The 15,705-nt window shown below is 30.2% G+C and overlaps 1 protein-coding gene across 1 annotated transcript; it reads left to right on the forward strand.

The window, feature by feature from the left end:
• Positions 1 to 14,057: 14,057 nt before the first annotated feature.
• On the forward strand, positions 14,058 to 15,589 carry LOC11429781 (transcription factor bHLH96). Its single transcript, XM_003626270.4, has 3 exons — positions 14,058 to 14,653; positions 14,763 to 15,167; positions 15,313 to 15,589. Exons 1-3 carry the CDS (start codon positions 14,213 to 14,215, stop codon positions 15,415 to 15,417), a joined length of 951 nt encoding a protein of 316 aa, XP_003626318.2. The 5' UTR covers positions 14,058 to 14,212; the 3' UTR covers positions 15,418 to 15,589.
• The last annotated feature ends 116 nt before the right edge of the window (positions 15,590 to 15,705 follow it).

Consider the following 15,705-nt stretch of genomic DNA (forward strand, 5'->3'; position numbering starts at 1 on the left):
TGCTGTTCTGCTGTTGTTTAGGGGGTTCTGGGGGTGTCTGTCTGTTGCCTCTTGCTGTGCTGTGCGGTTGGGGTCTGTTTCTTAGGTTCCTTGGTTGTCTGTTATTTTGGCACCTTGGTGTTTGTATTTTGTTTGTTCTGTTTCTGTCTGCGAGCTTTTCTCCATCTTACACAGTAAAATTAGTTGTTTCTAAAATAGAGAATTGCTGTTCCCACATTTGGTTTGGCTATGCCACACGAGTAAATTACTCAAATGCCCTTCGGCAGTTAACTGCCGAATTATGAAACCGGCTGCAGTTAACTGCCGAGGAAAACTTCGGCAGTAAACTACCGAGGAAAACTGAAAACTTCGGCAGTTAACTGCCGAGGAAACCTCAAATCTGTTTTTTTTTTTTTTTATTCTTTGAGAATATTCCGCGGTCTTTATCATTTTTGATTGATTTTTTTTAATAATTCGTTTTTAATTTTATTGATTTGCCTTCCTTATTTATTTTAATTGTATTACTCCTTTAAATCTTTTTTTTTTGTTATAACTGCTTTGATCTTCAACAATAGTGAATATTTTATTTCCAAAGAACTTTCACGGAATTTTCTTCTTTTATTTCCTTTTTACGGAAATATTCACAATTATTTTAATTGTGTTACTCATTTGATCTTCTTCTTTTTTTGCCTATTTTATTTCCAAAGAACTTTCACGAAATTTTCTTCTTTTATTTCCTTTTCCTTTGTTTTAGGCTTAACATTTAAGTCCTCAGAAAACATTTTAATAAGTGTAAAAATTAAGTATTTGAATATTGTTTTGCAAATTACTTAAATAAAAAAAAAAATCTTTGTACACAATTATTTTAATGTAGAAAATATAACAACATATTATACCTTAAAAAAAAATCGTTGTGCACAATTATTTTAACGATTTTTTTATTGTTATTTGTATTTAAGTAATGTGCAAAACAATATTCAAATGCTTAATTTTTACACTGATTTAAATGTTATTCTTATTAAGATATATACATATAAGTATAATACTGCAATTGTTTAAAACGTACCAAAATAATGATTGAAACATTCAAAACCAATAAATATTATTAAAGACAATTTATGGTTTTTGTCAAAACAAAAAAAAAAGTTTGTTATTATTGACAATTTATGGATTTTGTCAAAAAAAAAAAAAAAACAGGTTTGAGGTTTCCTCGGCAGTTAACTGCCGAAGTTTTCAGTTTTCCTCGGCAGTTAACTGCAGCCGTATTTCTAAAACTTCGACAGTTAACTGCCGAGAGGTATTTAAATAATTTACTCGTGTGGCACAGCCAAACCAAAAGTGGGAACAGCAATTCTCTCTAAAATAAAATCAAAATAGAGGCAAGCAATTTATACACATATTAGCAAATTCACCCTATTATAGTTTCACTAATATGATTTCAATTTCATGCTACATGATAATTATGCACGTTGATTTTTTCCTCTGTTTCTGTGCTTAATAGCTCTTTGTCTAATTAATAGCTCTTTGTTTAATTAATTTTCTATAATCTATTATGATGTCCAAATATAATTTTTCCCACTTTTTTTTGTGGCAATAATAAATTGAAGCTTAATTTCTCTCATTCAAGTAGTTAAAAAATAACATCCACATCTCTAAAATATGTTTTGGGTGGAAATAAACTAAAAATCTTAATTCCTCTAATTTAAGTAACTACTACATTTCACTCGAGTCAACTATCCTAATCATTTGTTCTGCGCCCCTAAACCCTATTTATAAGCCAATTCTTAAGTCAAACACACTGCCCCATGAAAAATATTAATTTCATATTATTTGTATTTATCTTTATCCTAAAATGTTTAGCATTTTCTAAATTTATTCCACTTCAAGTGCATCCATTTGTTCTGCGCCCTCCCTATTTACATGTCAATTCTTAAGTAAAAAAAATATGCCCCATCAAAAATATTAATTTCATTTTATTCATATTAATCTTTATCCTAAAATGTTGGACATTTCCTAATTTTGTTCCACTTTTTGTGCGTATCTTGTAATACTCTTTATTGTTCAACCATCATATCCTACTCACACGTATTGCTCGAGGGGTGGTTTAAAGATATTGATTAATGACGAGGACGACGATGATACCGATGTTGCATCAAATGTGGTCTACATAGAAGTTTTCCATAATGTGTAGGATTTTTTGTGTCCTATTCATTTTCTTACTTATTGAAACTATTTACATGTCAACGAACTTCAGTTTCCCTTTTAAAATTATATGTTATGTTAAAGTAACAGGAACTGCGTCTTAGAATTATGGAACAATAACAAAGTCTATGGTAATTGACATTATGCTTTGATTCACGACAATTTTTACATTCAAGCGAACTACATTGTTTTATTTTTACAGTGAATATTTACTTCTTAAAATGACGCGTGCATTAGCACGGGTCAATGGTCTAGTTTTTATAATTGAAATCGAAGAGAGTAGTTCACAACAATTATTTGTGTAGCAAGTAACTATACCTAGTTATTTAGATTTTTTTTTATGGTGGCCGTGATTCGAACCCTGAACCTCGTATATATTATGCATTGTCACAACAACTAACAACTGAGTTAAGCTTACGATGATTGTATCACGTGCTCGTTGACACAATAATTTAGAGTGTAAGAGCTATTAGTGTATACACTGATGTATCTTCCATCCCGATTAACTTTCATTCACTTTCTCTCAATTTATAATAAGAGTAGACTCCCACAACGCAGTACACCAAAGTTTAAATGCGGACTAAAAGGAGGTATCCATTTTCAATGTTCATAAATGTCAATTTTGGGGAAGATCCTAATTAAGCCAACTAAGAAAACTAAAAAATATGTGCAGTGTAACTTTATTATGGGATCCAAAAAATAAACATACAACATGCATGAATGGACATCAACATCGAAAAAGCTTCATCTATTAATAGGCCCCTTTTTATTCAACTTAAAATTCTAATATGATCACAAGACTAAAGAAAAAGTGTTTGATCACAAACACATAAAAAAATATTTTTTAATAATAAAAAGGAAATTGATAAAGTGATTGAATATTTTAAGAAGAATCTTTTTATATGTATGTGACTAAACACTTTTTCTTTGACAGGTAGAACAAGTATATATATTTTAATCACAACGGAATTAATTTTTCAGTATTTGGTTCCTTTCCCTAAAAAAAAGTATATGGTTCCTTTATAACGTAAAAGAAAAGGTATGGGTGTAACAAAGAAAAGAGGTTATGGTTCGTTGTAGCTCAGACCGTTGGTCGAAAAGACTGCTTTCATATTAATTGTTCATATTTTTTTTTAATGGAAAAAAGAATGTGATTATCATTTTTTTAAATTTGGTATCCGGTTAAATAATCAACTCGGTATAAACTAACCCACCAAAGAGAAAAGGACCTTTTATTTTTTGAAAGAAAAGGGAAGAAGTCATTAAGAGGAGCATAGGCACATTGGGTAGATTTATCATTTAATTTTTTTTCAAGTGTGTTGAGAGATTTATCATTTAAGTTTTCCATTTATGCGATTTTTGAAGTATGTCTATGTTTTTCGATTCAATCGGTTAAGTCAACTAGTTTGATTTGATTTTTAAAACACCATGTTTTTTGTTTTGTTTTTGGTTGATAGACGAGATGACAAATCTATCATAAACTCAGACACACAAAGTTGAGGTACCGAGGTTCGAACCCCGATCATGACGTTCGGCCTAACAGTTTCGATATTTTTGCCAGTTGAACTATAACTTATGAGATAAAAAAAACTCCGTGTTATTCACAACTCATATAATAATAGAATTTATCAATAAAATAAAATATAATAATAGAATTTAAAAGAGAACAGGACGAGACTCGAGAGAGAAAAATGGGAAAAGGGTGAGAAATTTATCATCTAAATTTACGTTTATCAATTGTAAATACTAAATATCATGACAATTTTCCTCACAACGTTGTGAGTCTTGTGAAAAATGTTAATAGTATTAGTATTGGGTCACTTAATTAGTTTTGAATTCACAATACTTTCATGAGTCGGTTTTTCATGAGAAATATCATTTATGTTATCAATGATCATCAATCATCGAAAGCATGTATAGATCGACAAATGTCCAGATCATAATCAAAAGTTTTAGAATTGAGAAGTTTGATTATCATGGTATTGGTCCATGCATTTCTTTTGATGTTGTTGTTCCTAAAATACGTTGAATGTTATTGTGGATCTTCAAATTTAATAAGATCCATGGTCAAAATGAAGTTTAATAAAGTCCAAGTTACAAACATTAGGTCAAAAAGGGAAAGTACGTATCCTTGCTTCATATATTTATAAATTAATGATCATTTTATAAAATAAATAGCTATTTGTCAATATTATATTTTAGAAAACATCATTTCATAAGAAGAAAAAATATCATTTCATTGTTTATAAGAATCATATTAAATTTTTAACATTTCTCATAAAAAATAATCAAAATTCTTTGTTATGAGTAATAAAAAGTAAAAAAAAAAAAAGCATCGAAACTTTTGTTAAATAAGATTTAATTATTATAACTGTCAATGATAAAAAATAATTTTTTTTCTTCAAAAAAACAACTGATTTAATTATTAATGATTTGGTGTATAACATTTTAGATGTATCATAGAATTTGACCATAAAAAAAAGTTTAATAAAGAAATTGATTTTAGCATATCTATTTGTTTCTGCGTCAAAACTCAGTAAAATATATATGAGTTGAATATGTTTAGTGAATCTACCACACAACCAAGCATGAGGTTTAGTGAATGTTTGGAGTTAATAAGGATTTAACAAAATCATTACGGTTTAACAAAACTACAATAGCAACGTAATTTTATTGAAGCTCTTCAATAAATCAATTAATTTAAAATCAATTGTTGTCACGGCCACTACATAACAAAATGCACACACAGATTACAAAAGTATAAAAACAGAGAGTTTTTTAAAATTTAAAATAGGAAACTAGCTAGGTGCAGAACAGAAAATTATAACACTTCCAACTTTAAAGAAAACCGAAAAACAAGAAAACAGCCAAATCATAAAAGCAAAATGCTGCCCCTACCCATAAATGAACCCTTCCACTACTAGCTAAAAACCGGGATAAACAAATTTCTAAAAAATTATAGCAATGAACATATTGGGATTAATTCCATTTGTTTTAATAATTCTACATGTAGTAATACTTAATCATATGCACGTAGTAACAATTCTGTAGTATGATTCCATATAGTGACAAACTGCTGCATAATATCCCAATATAAATGTACTAGGACACCAAACTTTTCTTGTAGTAAACATTTATATCAATTGGCATCTAAGATTTGGTGAAAAATCGCTTAATCATAGCTAAATACCTATAATTATATATGTTTTAAGGGACCTATAACTATATATTGGTAGTGGCCTTTTGAATGTATTAATAAATTAATTCCTCAACATATATATCGCTCTCAATTTATTTTCTACAAATATATTTTATGCATGTAGTGATCAATTATATCATTGTCAAAGTCAGGGAAAGGATGAATGTGTTTGTTTGTCTTGTTTGTTCAAAATTCCAAACCGCTTTCAACTTTTGGAAAGTGGTTTTTTCATTTGGCAGTCGTTGTTTTTATGGCTACCCATGCATCCGTGGGCGGATCTAGACATTTGATATTGGTGTGGCAAAACTTTCAAAGCAACTATATATATTAACAAAGTAAAACATTGATACCTTAAATGCTATAGATAAGTGGTTTGGGTGACTGTGTTTTACCTTATTGTTACTAGTTCAATTCCCAGCAACACCCTTTTTTAATACAAATAATTTAAAAAAGGTTTTTTCTAGATTACCTTTGAAGAATGGTGGGTAATTTACCTACCAACCAATGAAAATGAGCAATTTGTTGGTGGGGTCAAGATAGTTCATGGATACCACTTAAAAATGTGTGCTTATGTGGCTAATGTGTATTGGTTGGGGTAAATTACCCACCATTCTTCCATGGGTACCCTAGTTGTCACCTTTAAAAAAATATATCAAAATAGCAACACACCACAAGAATCGAACTCAGCACATTCAATTCGTCCATCAGCACATACCACTAAGCCAAGAAAGAAGTTCTAATATGTTTGCGACTTATATTATATATATAATAATTTAAGTCAAGTATATGAAGATAAAAAAGGGGAATAATCTGGTGTGGCAACTGCCACACCATGTTTCAGTGTGGATCCGCCCCTGATGCACCCTTACGCCTAATGTGTGTAATGAGTCCAATTCTCGACTCTCCAAGAAGTCCAAACACATTTATGCATCCAACGATTTGAGAATTTGAGCAATTTGAGTCTTCAAACAATTTCAATATTCAGCCTCACGTCTAACGCGAAATATGTGATCAATTCTCACATTGCAATCTTTAACCCAACTCTTTTGGCATTTTAAATGAGCTTGGATCTTATTCCAAAAGTTAGTTCAAGATGTCCAAAGACATTTATGCATCAAACGACCTCGGAACCTTAGAAATGTGAGACTCTGAACAAACTATAAACAATTTCAATAAATTCCTATGTCCAATCCATTTGCATGATTGTTCAAGATCCAATATGATGACGCCCCATACCCGGCCCCTCATGATGCAATACTGGTTTCAGAGCCAATGGTTCGCACTAGCTCTTTATACATAGAAAGTCTTCTTGACAATGTTGTGGTTAGACAACATGCACCAAGAACGATACAAATGTGTATGGATGACAAATATTAAACATACTTAGATGAATAGATAGGCAAAAAGATGTTGAACAATATATAAGTGAGAAAATTCATATATCTAATTGTTTAAAGATTTGGTTAAGATGTAATGTCTAATCTATTTTTGTAATCGATCAAAGTTCGATGAAATGATTCATGAACCTAACAAACAATCCAATAGGGAGACACATGTATATTGTTCAAAACTAAATGTAATGATCCCCGAATCCCCTAAGATCCAATAGAAAGACACGTGTATGGCATAGATGAATCTACATATTTAAGAGTTATTCCAAATGCATGATGACAAAGTCCTTTATGTTCAATCAAACAAGCTGTCCAGAGGAATCATAAATCAGGTAAGCAACACACACACACACACACACACATATATATATATATATATATATATATATATATATATATATCCTGAATAATGGTCAAATACTCTCTAGCTAGCACATAGATTCACTACTACCCTGTGTAATAGAATGGAACCGTGCTTGTTGCACTGGGATTTTGTGTATCGGTTTGTTAAATAACATGTACATAACATATTGGAAAATTCTGTTACTCATAGAACACAGCATGATATATGGTCAGCAAAAGCATGTTTGTATATACCAAGTAGTAAAGGAGCAGGGGAGACAAGGGTTTTTATACTAAGGAACTATTTTCACGAAGAGAATTTAACTCTATCCACCAAATGCTCCTTGGAGGTAATTCTCCAAGAGAAGTTTTTGTCATTACAATTACTTCCTCCGTGCTTATATATAAACATCAATTTGATTAAAAAATTATCTCTCAATATTAGCCCATTTTCAAATTACTAGATATATATGTTTATTTTCTAAATAAACCACCATTTAAGACCATCAAGTGTTTTGGAATAGGAAAACTCAATTTACTACACATACATTCAAAAAGAATTTTAAGTGTCCCGTGAGCATAACTCAGTTGGCACGAACAATACATTATTATATATAGGAGTCGAATTTCGAACCCCGAACACCCACTTATTCGGTTTAGAAAGTGAATTCTAACCAGTAGGCTACCTGACCAAAAAAGAAAAAGAAAAAGAATATAAAGTTTTAAGTATATTCATACATAAAAGACACAGCACTGCTAAGTTTTAGTAATATTCATACATTAAACGCTGAATTGAAATATGCTTAGTTGTTCTATCATTGACCTCCAACTAAACCCTAAAGTCACATAATTGAGTGAAGATAAGATATTGGATTTGAATCCGAGATCTCACCATTGATTGTGAGCTAAATGATGTTTGCCTCTTTATTGCGTACGTGCACACACATTGTTAACGATCGAAGTGCAAAAATTAAAGACCTACCAATTTACTATTAACACTAATCCACAGTGAATAATTAATTATGTTTTAGAAAACGAGAGAAAGCTTCCAATGAGCAAGAAATCACCAAAAAAGCCTCGAGAAGAATTTGATTGAAGGAGATGAACTTACACTGTGAGAATCTTAATAATTATGCAAAGGTATTATGGATGGTGACATAAAGAGGGTAGGTAAAGATTTGTGTGCAGCCCAAGAATTTGATTAAAGCTTTTTCGACTAATTGGGATTGATTTTGCCTATGCATCTGTGGAATTGATTAAATTGACCCGTGTGTGGGGGTCTGGTTAATTCTTTTAACACAAATTCTTTTCATTTGACATACGTGTATATTAGATTGAGATGTGATGAAGAATTGATTAAGAAGACTCACATCAACGACGTTTTAAAATGATCAAAATTAACTAATAATAATAATAATTAAGTTTGTGTTACTGAACACAGTCATATATATATATATATATATATATATATATATATATATATATATATATATATATAATGCTTTTTGCTTCCACAGTTCAGGTTGGCCAACTATAGTACTCAAGCAAGAACAAAACTATAAACTATATCACTCCCCGTACTAATCAAATTAATCTTGTCAGCCACCTAGTAAACAAGATAACCGACTCTCCTCTCAATTAATTGATTACATGTGTTTGTATAATATAATATAAGGGTTTTTTTTTAGAAAGTGTCTCCGAGTGACTATTTAAGCATTCCTAATAAAGAAATTATTCTATAAAAATAATTAAAGACTTCAATTTTTTATGTAATAAATGCATAAATTTTCGTAAAATCTTTCTACTTTTGATGCTTAAAGAGTATTCAGAGGTTCTCGTTAACATTTCTCTATAATATATTATAATGACATCCTATATAGACCTAAAAAACTATATCCATATAAATATTTTATATCAAAATCAAAATACGTTATTTATCTATGCATATATAGCTTTTTTTTTTAAGTAGCATAGTTGATACAACTCACACATTTTAAATATGAAGTGAGGTATTTGAGGTTTGAACCCCGATCCTTACATATAATATGTAATATCAATATCAACTGAGTTAAACTTACCGAGATGTGTGTGTGTGTGTGTATATATATATAGGAGGCTGCTAACTTACACCCACCTAAAAATACTACGGTGCAAGTTAGCAAGCTACACCCACTAGTTATTTACCAAAAAACTTATTTCCACTCTTTCAAGTCACTTGAAATTTAAGGGTAGTTTTGTCATTTCAGTTTTATTTTTTCAATAAAAAATAAACTATAACCGTTTTTTAATCATGCTGGATTGTTTGTTAAAAAAAGTTTCATGGATTACCAAAAACAAAACCTTCAGTCGAATTTTTTTATTTTTTGTACAAAAGCTTCAGTCAATTAATAGGAAAAATATGAGTTTCGGTGAATTTATCAGAAAGAGAAAAGTAAATGGCTTTAACTAATTAGCATGTGTTCAAAAAAACGAAAGTTTTATTAAAAAGATTGTACAAATATCATTTCTCATATAGTTAATAGTGTTAGATGTATTGATCGTTTAAGAATGCATGCAAAGAAATAAATGTTGTGATAGCACGTCAGAAAAGGAAGTTTTGGTTGTACTGAAGCACATGCACATGGAGTGATCTGTGCAAGGGTTGGTTCTTCTCTGCTCTAAGACTAGTAGAGTAGTAGTAGTAGTCACTCATTCATTCATTCATGTCATCAACCTTTACAAGAATCTCTGACTATGTCGTCAGCCTCTTCTTCTTCATCTTCATTTTCCTATCATCTTCTTTGTACTTCCGACCGTGTTATTACCAAATGACGAATCCCTTTCTCTTTTTGTTTTTCCACATATTCCATCACCTTCTTCTAATAGAGATTGTTTTCACGCTCTTTTAAATACATTCAACAGTGCCCTTTTTTGAGACACACGCGCGCCATTTCTATCTTCTCATGTACTTTGTCATCAATATAAATATAAGTACGTAAGGAAATGATACTCTTAAGAGACCACAAGATCAAAGTAGGACCTTTGGTTTAGTTTCTTGTTTTTATTTAAGAAATATTATCGATGTTTTAAGAAATATAAGATTAGATAAATGTTCTTTTTTAACTATATACATACATACTCTCATTAATTAAGAAAAAAGATATCAAAATTTGTAATGGAAGCATGAAACTCATTATAAATAATAAGAGATTAATTATTTTGATTCAATCGACCATTATTTGAATCACAATTTTTCTCAGTAATTTTTTCTTCGCATAATACCTATATTTTTATTTTTTTTTAGGTTACAAGGAGTGGGAGAGGTGCATAGTATTTATTTGAGAAAATCTTTGTTTACTATACCATGTTTCATTATATAAAAATAGATCGATGATAACTATGGTCGTGTACGTTTTGTCGTATTAGGAAGGCATAACAACAGTTGTTGGATTTTTTTTTTTTGGCTTCATTGGGTTTGCTGTTAAAATGAAGGCTATAAAATTGTTGAAAATAATGTTAATATTATATCGAGTCTACTGATAATTATTTTATTCAATCAAACAAAGGTGAACATCATTTTCGTCCACATTTATTAGCTGGGCCATTAATCGTTCTGAATTCAAAGATTTTTCATCAACTATTTTTTATTTGGAAGGACATTCATAACGTAGACTATACTGATTGTCTTGCCGAAATATGCGCAAAGAGAAAACAATGCATGTAACTTGTAATGTAAGTACTCTGTCTTCTTCTCCATGGACCGCAGAATCTCCTTGGTGATTGATTAGATGCTTCTAGCTTTTGTTTAAATTAATTAAATCTCTTCTCTTAACCAAAACTAAACATATAAAGATTAACATTAACTACTTCTTAGCGGACAACCACCAATCACCATTGGACACATGATGCAATTATATATCACATCACATCCTCTAATAATATCAATATGTTCTTAATAGAGTCCTCTCCTCTCTTGTGTGCCGTCACCAAAACCTAGTTTATTCTTGTTCATTCATCAAAGAGGTATGATTTAGAGTCAATTTTTGACCCATAATCGCCCCTTTAACTCGTTTTCTCTTTCCCTTTATTGAAATAAATGATTTTCACATCTATTTTGTTTTTTATTTTGTGATTTCGTCATCTTTGTGCAACATTGGTTTGTTTGTCGTCTTTGTGCGGTGTTGTTTGTCATTCTTGTTTCGTTCAGGATTTGTTCGGTTCAGATTGTCAGATCAGCTTAGATCCAATGCAAATTCAATCAATGACTTTAGTGTTGTGCATGTTGCAGATCCAGAGACATGAGTATTTTGGAGACTTGAATATAGTCATATGTATAGGCTTTTGTACTTTGCCGTTTTATGCTATTAACATGTATGCTGTGAGTTTGTTCGCAGATTCATCCTTTTTGTTTTTATCGAATTTGCATTGTATCGATATACTCTGTTAATTTGAATGAATGAATATAATTTATTTTTGTATAAAAAAATATGAATATGTTTTTCTCTTGTTTTTTTTTTTCTACATGCAAACCTTGTACTTCAATTTATTTTTTTATTTTTTTTATTAGGTAGTCTAGTAACTAAAATTCATCTTATAAGATGGATAAGTGGGGTGTCCGAGATTCGAATCCCAACCCCTACATATAATAATACATTGTCTTACTAACTGAACTATACTCACGAAACATTTATTTTTTTTTTCTTTCTTTTCGGTGAGCACGTACGCAATCTAAAATTTTATTTCACCACTCATTACGTCCCAAACAATATACCGGTGAACAGTGATTAAGAAATAGACCTAGATTCTTGTTTAGCTTCTTAAAAATAAATAAATAGACCTATGTCTAGTTTTACCCAGAGATGCTTAATTTATCTTCGATTAACATTTTTTCAGCAATTTTCATTACCATCATGGAGAAAAAGGAGAGGAACTAGTATAAATTTAAAAAATAAAAGAAAATTATCTTAAAAAGTAAACTAAACTAAGTCTTTCATTCTTCAATATTTTTATTTGAGAATGCTAACAAATGCGGACTCTTATTGATTAATAATAATAATATCTTGGAAATTATGTAGTGTACCTCTAAGTTTTGAAAATGAAATTTTTTATGCTACATACGATCTTTAAATTAATAACTAAATGATTTTTTTTTTGAAAAAATTATTTTCTATCATTTACAATTAAAATAGTTGAATATTAATCACCAAAAATATCGACAAAGTAAAATTTAATTCTCTAAAATTTTATCACTTATACAGTGAAAACTAATTATTTTTTTAGATTAAATGTAAAATACTTAGTATGATTATAAACAATGAAATGAATCATTGATTCGTGAGCTTAACTCAGTTGGCAAGGACAAGGTCTGAAGTTCAAACCTCGATCACCACAACAAAAAAAACAATGAAATCAAGTTTTTTTTTTCATCAAATGATATTTAAGAAAACATAAAAGTCACAAATAATTCTTTATTTCATAAAAATAATCGTTAATTTATTGATTTAAAAATTGATGCATCGATATATTTTAATTTACAAGTGTATCGTAGAAACTCCCTCTAAAAATATTTTTTATAACACAAAAATTTTCTTTTCTACTTCTTTAGGACAAATGTTGACCCTATTTTTGTCCTCACCTTTTCTTTACCGCTGATTTTTTATTTATTTTTGTCCCTCACCTTTTCTTCTCCAAGTTGTACGTAACATTTAGAGATGCTCTTATCTCGTTGGCATTTACCAATTAGACACACAGAGGTGGTTACAAAATACCGCATAGAAGTAGTAACATGACATTAGAAATCTGCATATTAGATGACCCATATACTTCTATTGGTCATATCAATGTTTATGCAAGGAAGAAAAAGCAATAAAAGGGAAAATCATCTTTGAATATACTCGTAGATACTTTGAAAGAGAAACAAAATAAAGATAGTATACGATAAATGTGAAATATGAGAAGAAAAGAGTGAGATAAAAAGAAAATAAAATATTAAATGTGTATGTTGAGAAAATAAAGGATGTCCTTTTTTTTTTTTTTTTTTTGAAGGAAAAGGATGTCCTATTATAATCACCCAAACTGAAACCAACAATTTTGATACTACATGTATCAAAAGTAAAAATAATTATAAAGACCAGAATATATAACTTCTGTGTTTTTCTAGGAAAAAAAATATTGAAGCTAAAATACTATGTGAAGTGACATATAGGTCAAACAATTAATATTTTCCTCAACAATTTAAACCCATTTTATTCATAGCAAATATTTATAGATTTAATAGAATTAATTTGGTTAAAAAGATAATAGAATTAATGGTGCTTTTCAACCCAAGAACACTTGAATCATATGTTTAGAGACCCCTTCCGACAACATCAAAATTGGATTGTTAATTTTTATCATACCTTCCGTCAAGGCAACAACGAGTGTACGGATTGGCTTGTTAAGTATGGTGTTTATTTATCGGATGCTCTAAAGTCTTGGATTTCTTGCTCTCTTCAAATGCATCATTCCTTCTGAATGATATGATGCTCTTGAAGTTGCTTGAGATTGTAGTTTTAATTTTGTTTTATCATTTAGACCTCTTCCGGCTTAAACAGTTATTATAGGAATTAAACAATATTAAATATATTTTTCATGCTTGAAATATGGATTAATCTAGTTCAGAGCCCCTCTACATTTTTATTCCATTCTAAACGTATACAATTTTTCAACGAATTTGATCTTATAAAATTGTTGATGTTACATTCTGCTGTGTTAAAAGAGAATTGATTAAATTGACATATGACTAATGATATGTCATTTAGTCATGTGTGAGTCACCAATTAATTAATTAAACAGAATAAAGTAAAATATTTTAGGAACTAACATAAAAAAAAAAAAAAAGATTTGATTAATAGATAGTATGTACAAATTAAATTCTAAAATAAAATAAAGTGTGTTTCATATACTTGTTCTAAACTTCCACACTAGAATTCTATTTCATTTCACGTGCAAATCACTGTCCAAATTGTGTCTTCACCTAAACTGAAAAAAGCCCTTTTTATAAGCTCAAAATCACTCTTGAAGAAAACGCAAATTGGCTTTTATCATCTTCATCTTCCTCTTTCAGAGCCTCTACATTCACATGTGTTTACCAGAGGAAAATAGAGAAAGAGAGAGATCCATGGCGCTAGAACCAACTCTACTATATCCACAAGACCCTTTCACCTATGGATTCAACAAAGACCACTACAATTACAACCTTTTAACAGATTCTGAAGCAAACTTTGACTACACCAATTTCAACCTTCAAAATGAAGAACAAGGTTTTGTTTCTACTTTTCTCAAGAACCAACAAACAGAGAATTATCCTTATGAAAATTGGAGTAACAATTGTCCATCTTTAGATAGTTCAATTTCAACTCGTTCTCGTTCCAAGAAACGCAGAGTCAAAACAAGTAAGAATAAGGAAGAAATTGAGAATCAGAGAATGACTCACATTGCTGTAGAACGCAACAGGAGAAAGCAAATGAATGAGTATCTCTCTGTTCTTAGATCTCTCATGCCTGAATCCTACGTCCAAAGGGTACTTCTATAGTTCTATTACTTTTTTTTTTTTTTTGAAAAATATTTAGTTTTAAATTGCTGTTAGGATCACATTTTTACTTTTGTGTTTTGATTGATGAATTTTGCAGGGTGATCAAGCATCAATTATTGGGGGTGCTATTAACTTTGTTAAGAAGCTTGAGCAGAAGCTACAATTTCTTGGTGTACAAAAACAAAAGGAGGGTAAATTTGATACTATTGTTGAAAATAAAAACAAGCCCTTTTCTGAATTTTTTACCTTTCCACAATACTCAACAAGTGACGGTGTGTGTGAGAGTTCTGAGACAAAAATGGGTGGTGAGGTTCAATCTCGCAATATTGCTGATATTGAAGTTACAATGGTTGAAAGCCATGCAAATCTCAAAATAAGAACAAAGAAAAGACCAAAACAGCTCTTGAAGATGGTTTCTAGTTTGCATGGATTGTGTCTCACAATCTTGCACCTTAATGTCACTACAGCTGATGAATTTGTCTTCTATTCTCTCAGCGTTAAGGTAATTGTCTGTGGTCCCTGTCATGTTTTTTTTTTTCTTTTTCCACTTTCCAAATTCCAACCACTTTTTAGCTTTCTCTTGAATTTCTTTTCTTCTTAAGTTATTCTTCATGTAAGCACTTAAAGTGAAATTAATGAATGTGTAGGTTGAAGATGATTGCAAGCTTGGATCAGTGGATGAGATAGCTGCAGCTATATACCAAATATTGGAAAGTATTCAACAAGAGTCATCAATCAATATATTGAATTAAGATCTAAACTTTAACTAATTTTGCTCTTTTTTTTTTTTTTTTTTTTTTAACTTTAAGATCTCTTGATGATGGAGAATACTATTTTCTCTCATTAATTTCCTCTCTCAAGATGTACCTAGTTATTGCAAAGGCTGTTTAATATTTGTTAATCTAATGATTGTGCCTTATATTATTTGATTTTCTAGTATGCTACTTTTGATCATTCTAAATCTGTCTATGGGGGGTCAGGGTGGAGAGTGTTGAATCAATTTTCCCACCTTGTTTTTATTGTGGTTGGCCATCTTAATC

The sequence above is a fragment of the Medicago truncatula genome, chromosome 7 (genome assembly GCF_003473485.1).
Source record: "Medicago truncatula cultivar Jemalong A17 chromosome 7, MtrunA17r5.0-ANR, whole genome shotgun sequence".
Taxonomy (NCBI): domain Eukaryota; kingdom Viridiplantae; phylum Streptophyta; class Magnoliopsida; order Fabales; family Fabaceae; genus Medicago; species Medicago truncatula.

Excerpts from the sequence above, each read along its gene's own strand:
- LOC11429781 (XM_003626270.4), top strand. The coding sequence starts at position 14,213 with ATGTGTTTACCAGAGGAAAATAGAGAAAGAGAGAGATCCATGGCGCTA. Across the intron at positions 14,654-14,762 it reads CTGAATCCTACGTCCAAAGG|GGTGATCAAGCATCAATTAT; the intron begins GTACTTCTATAG and ends TGAATTTTGCAG. Across the intron at positions 15,168-15,312 it reads TCTATTCTCTCAGCGTTAAG|GTTGAAGATGATTGCAAGCT; the intron begins GTAATTGTCTGT and ends ATGAATGTGTAG.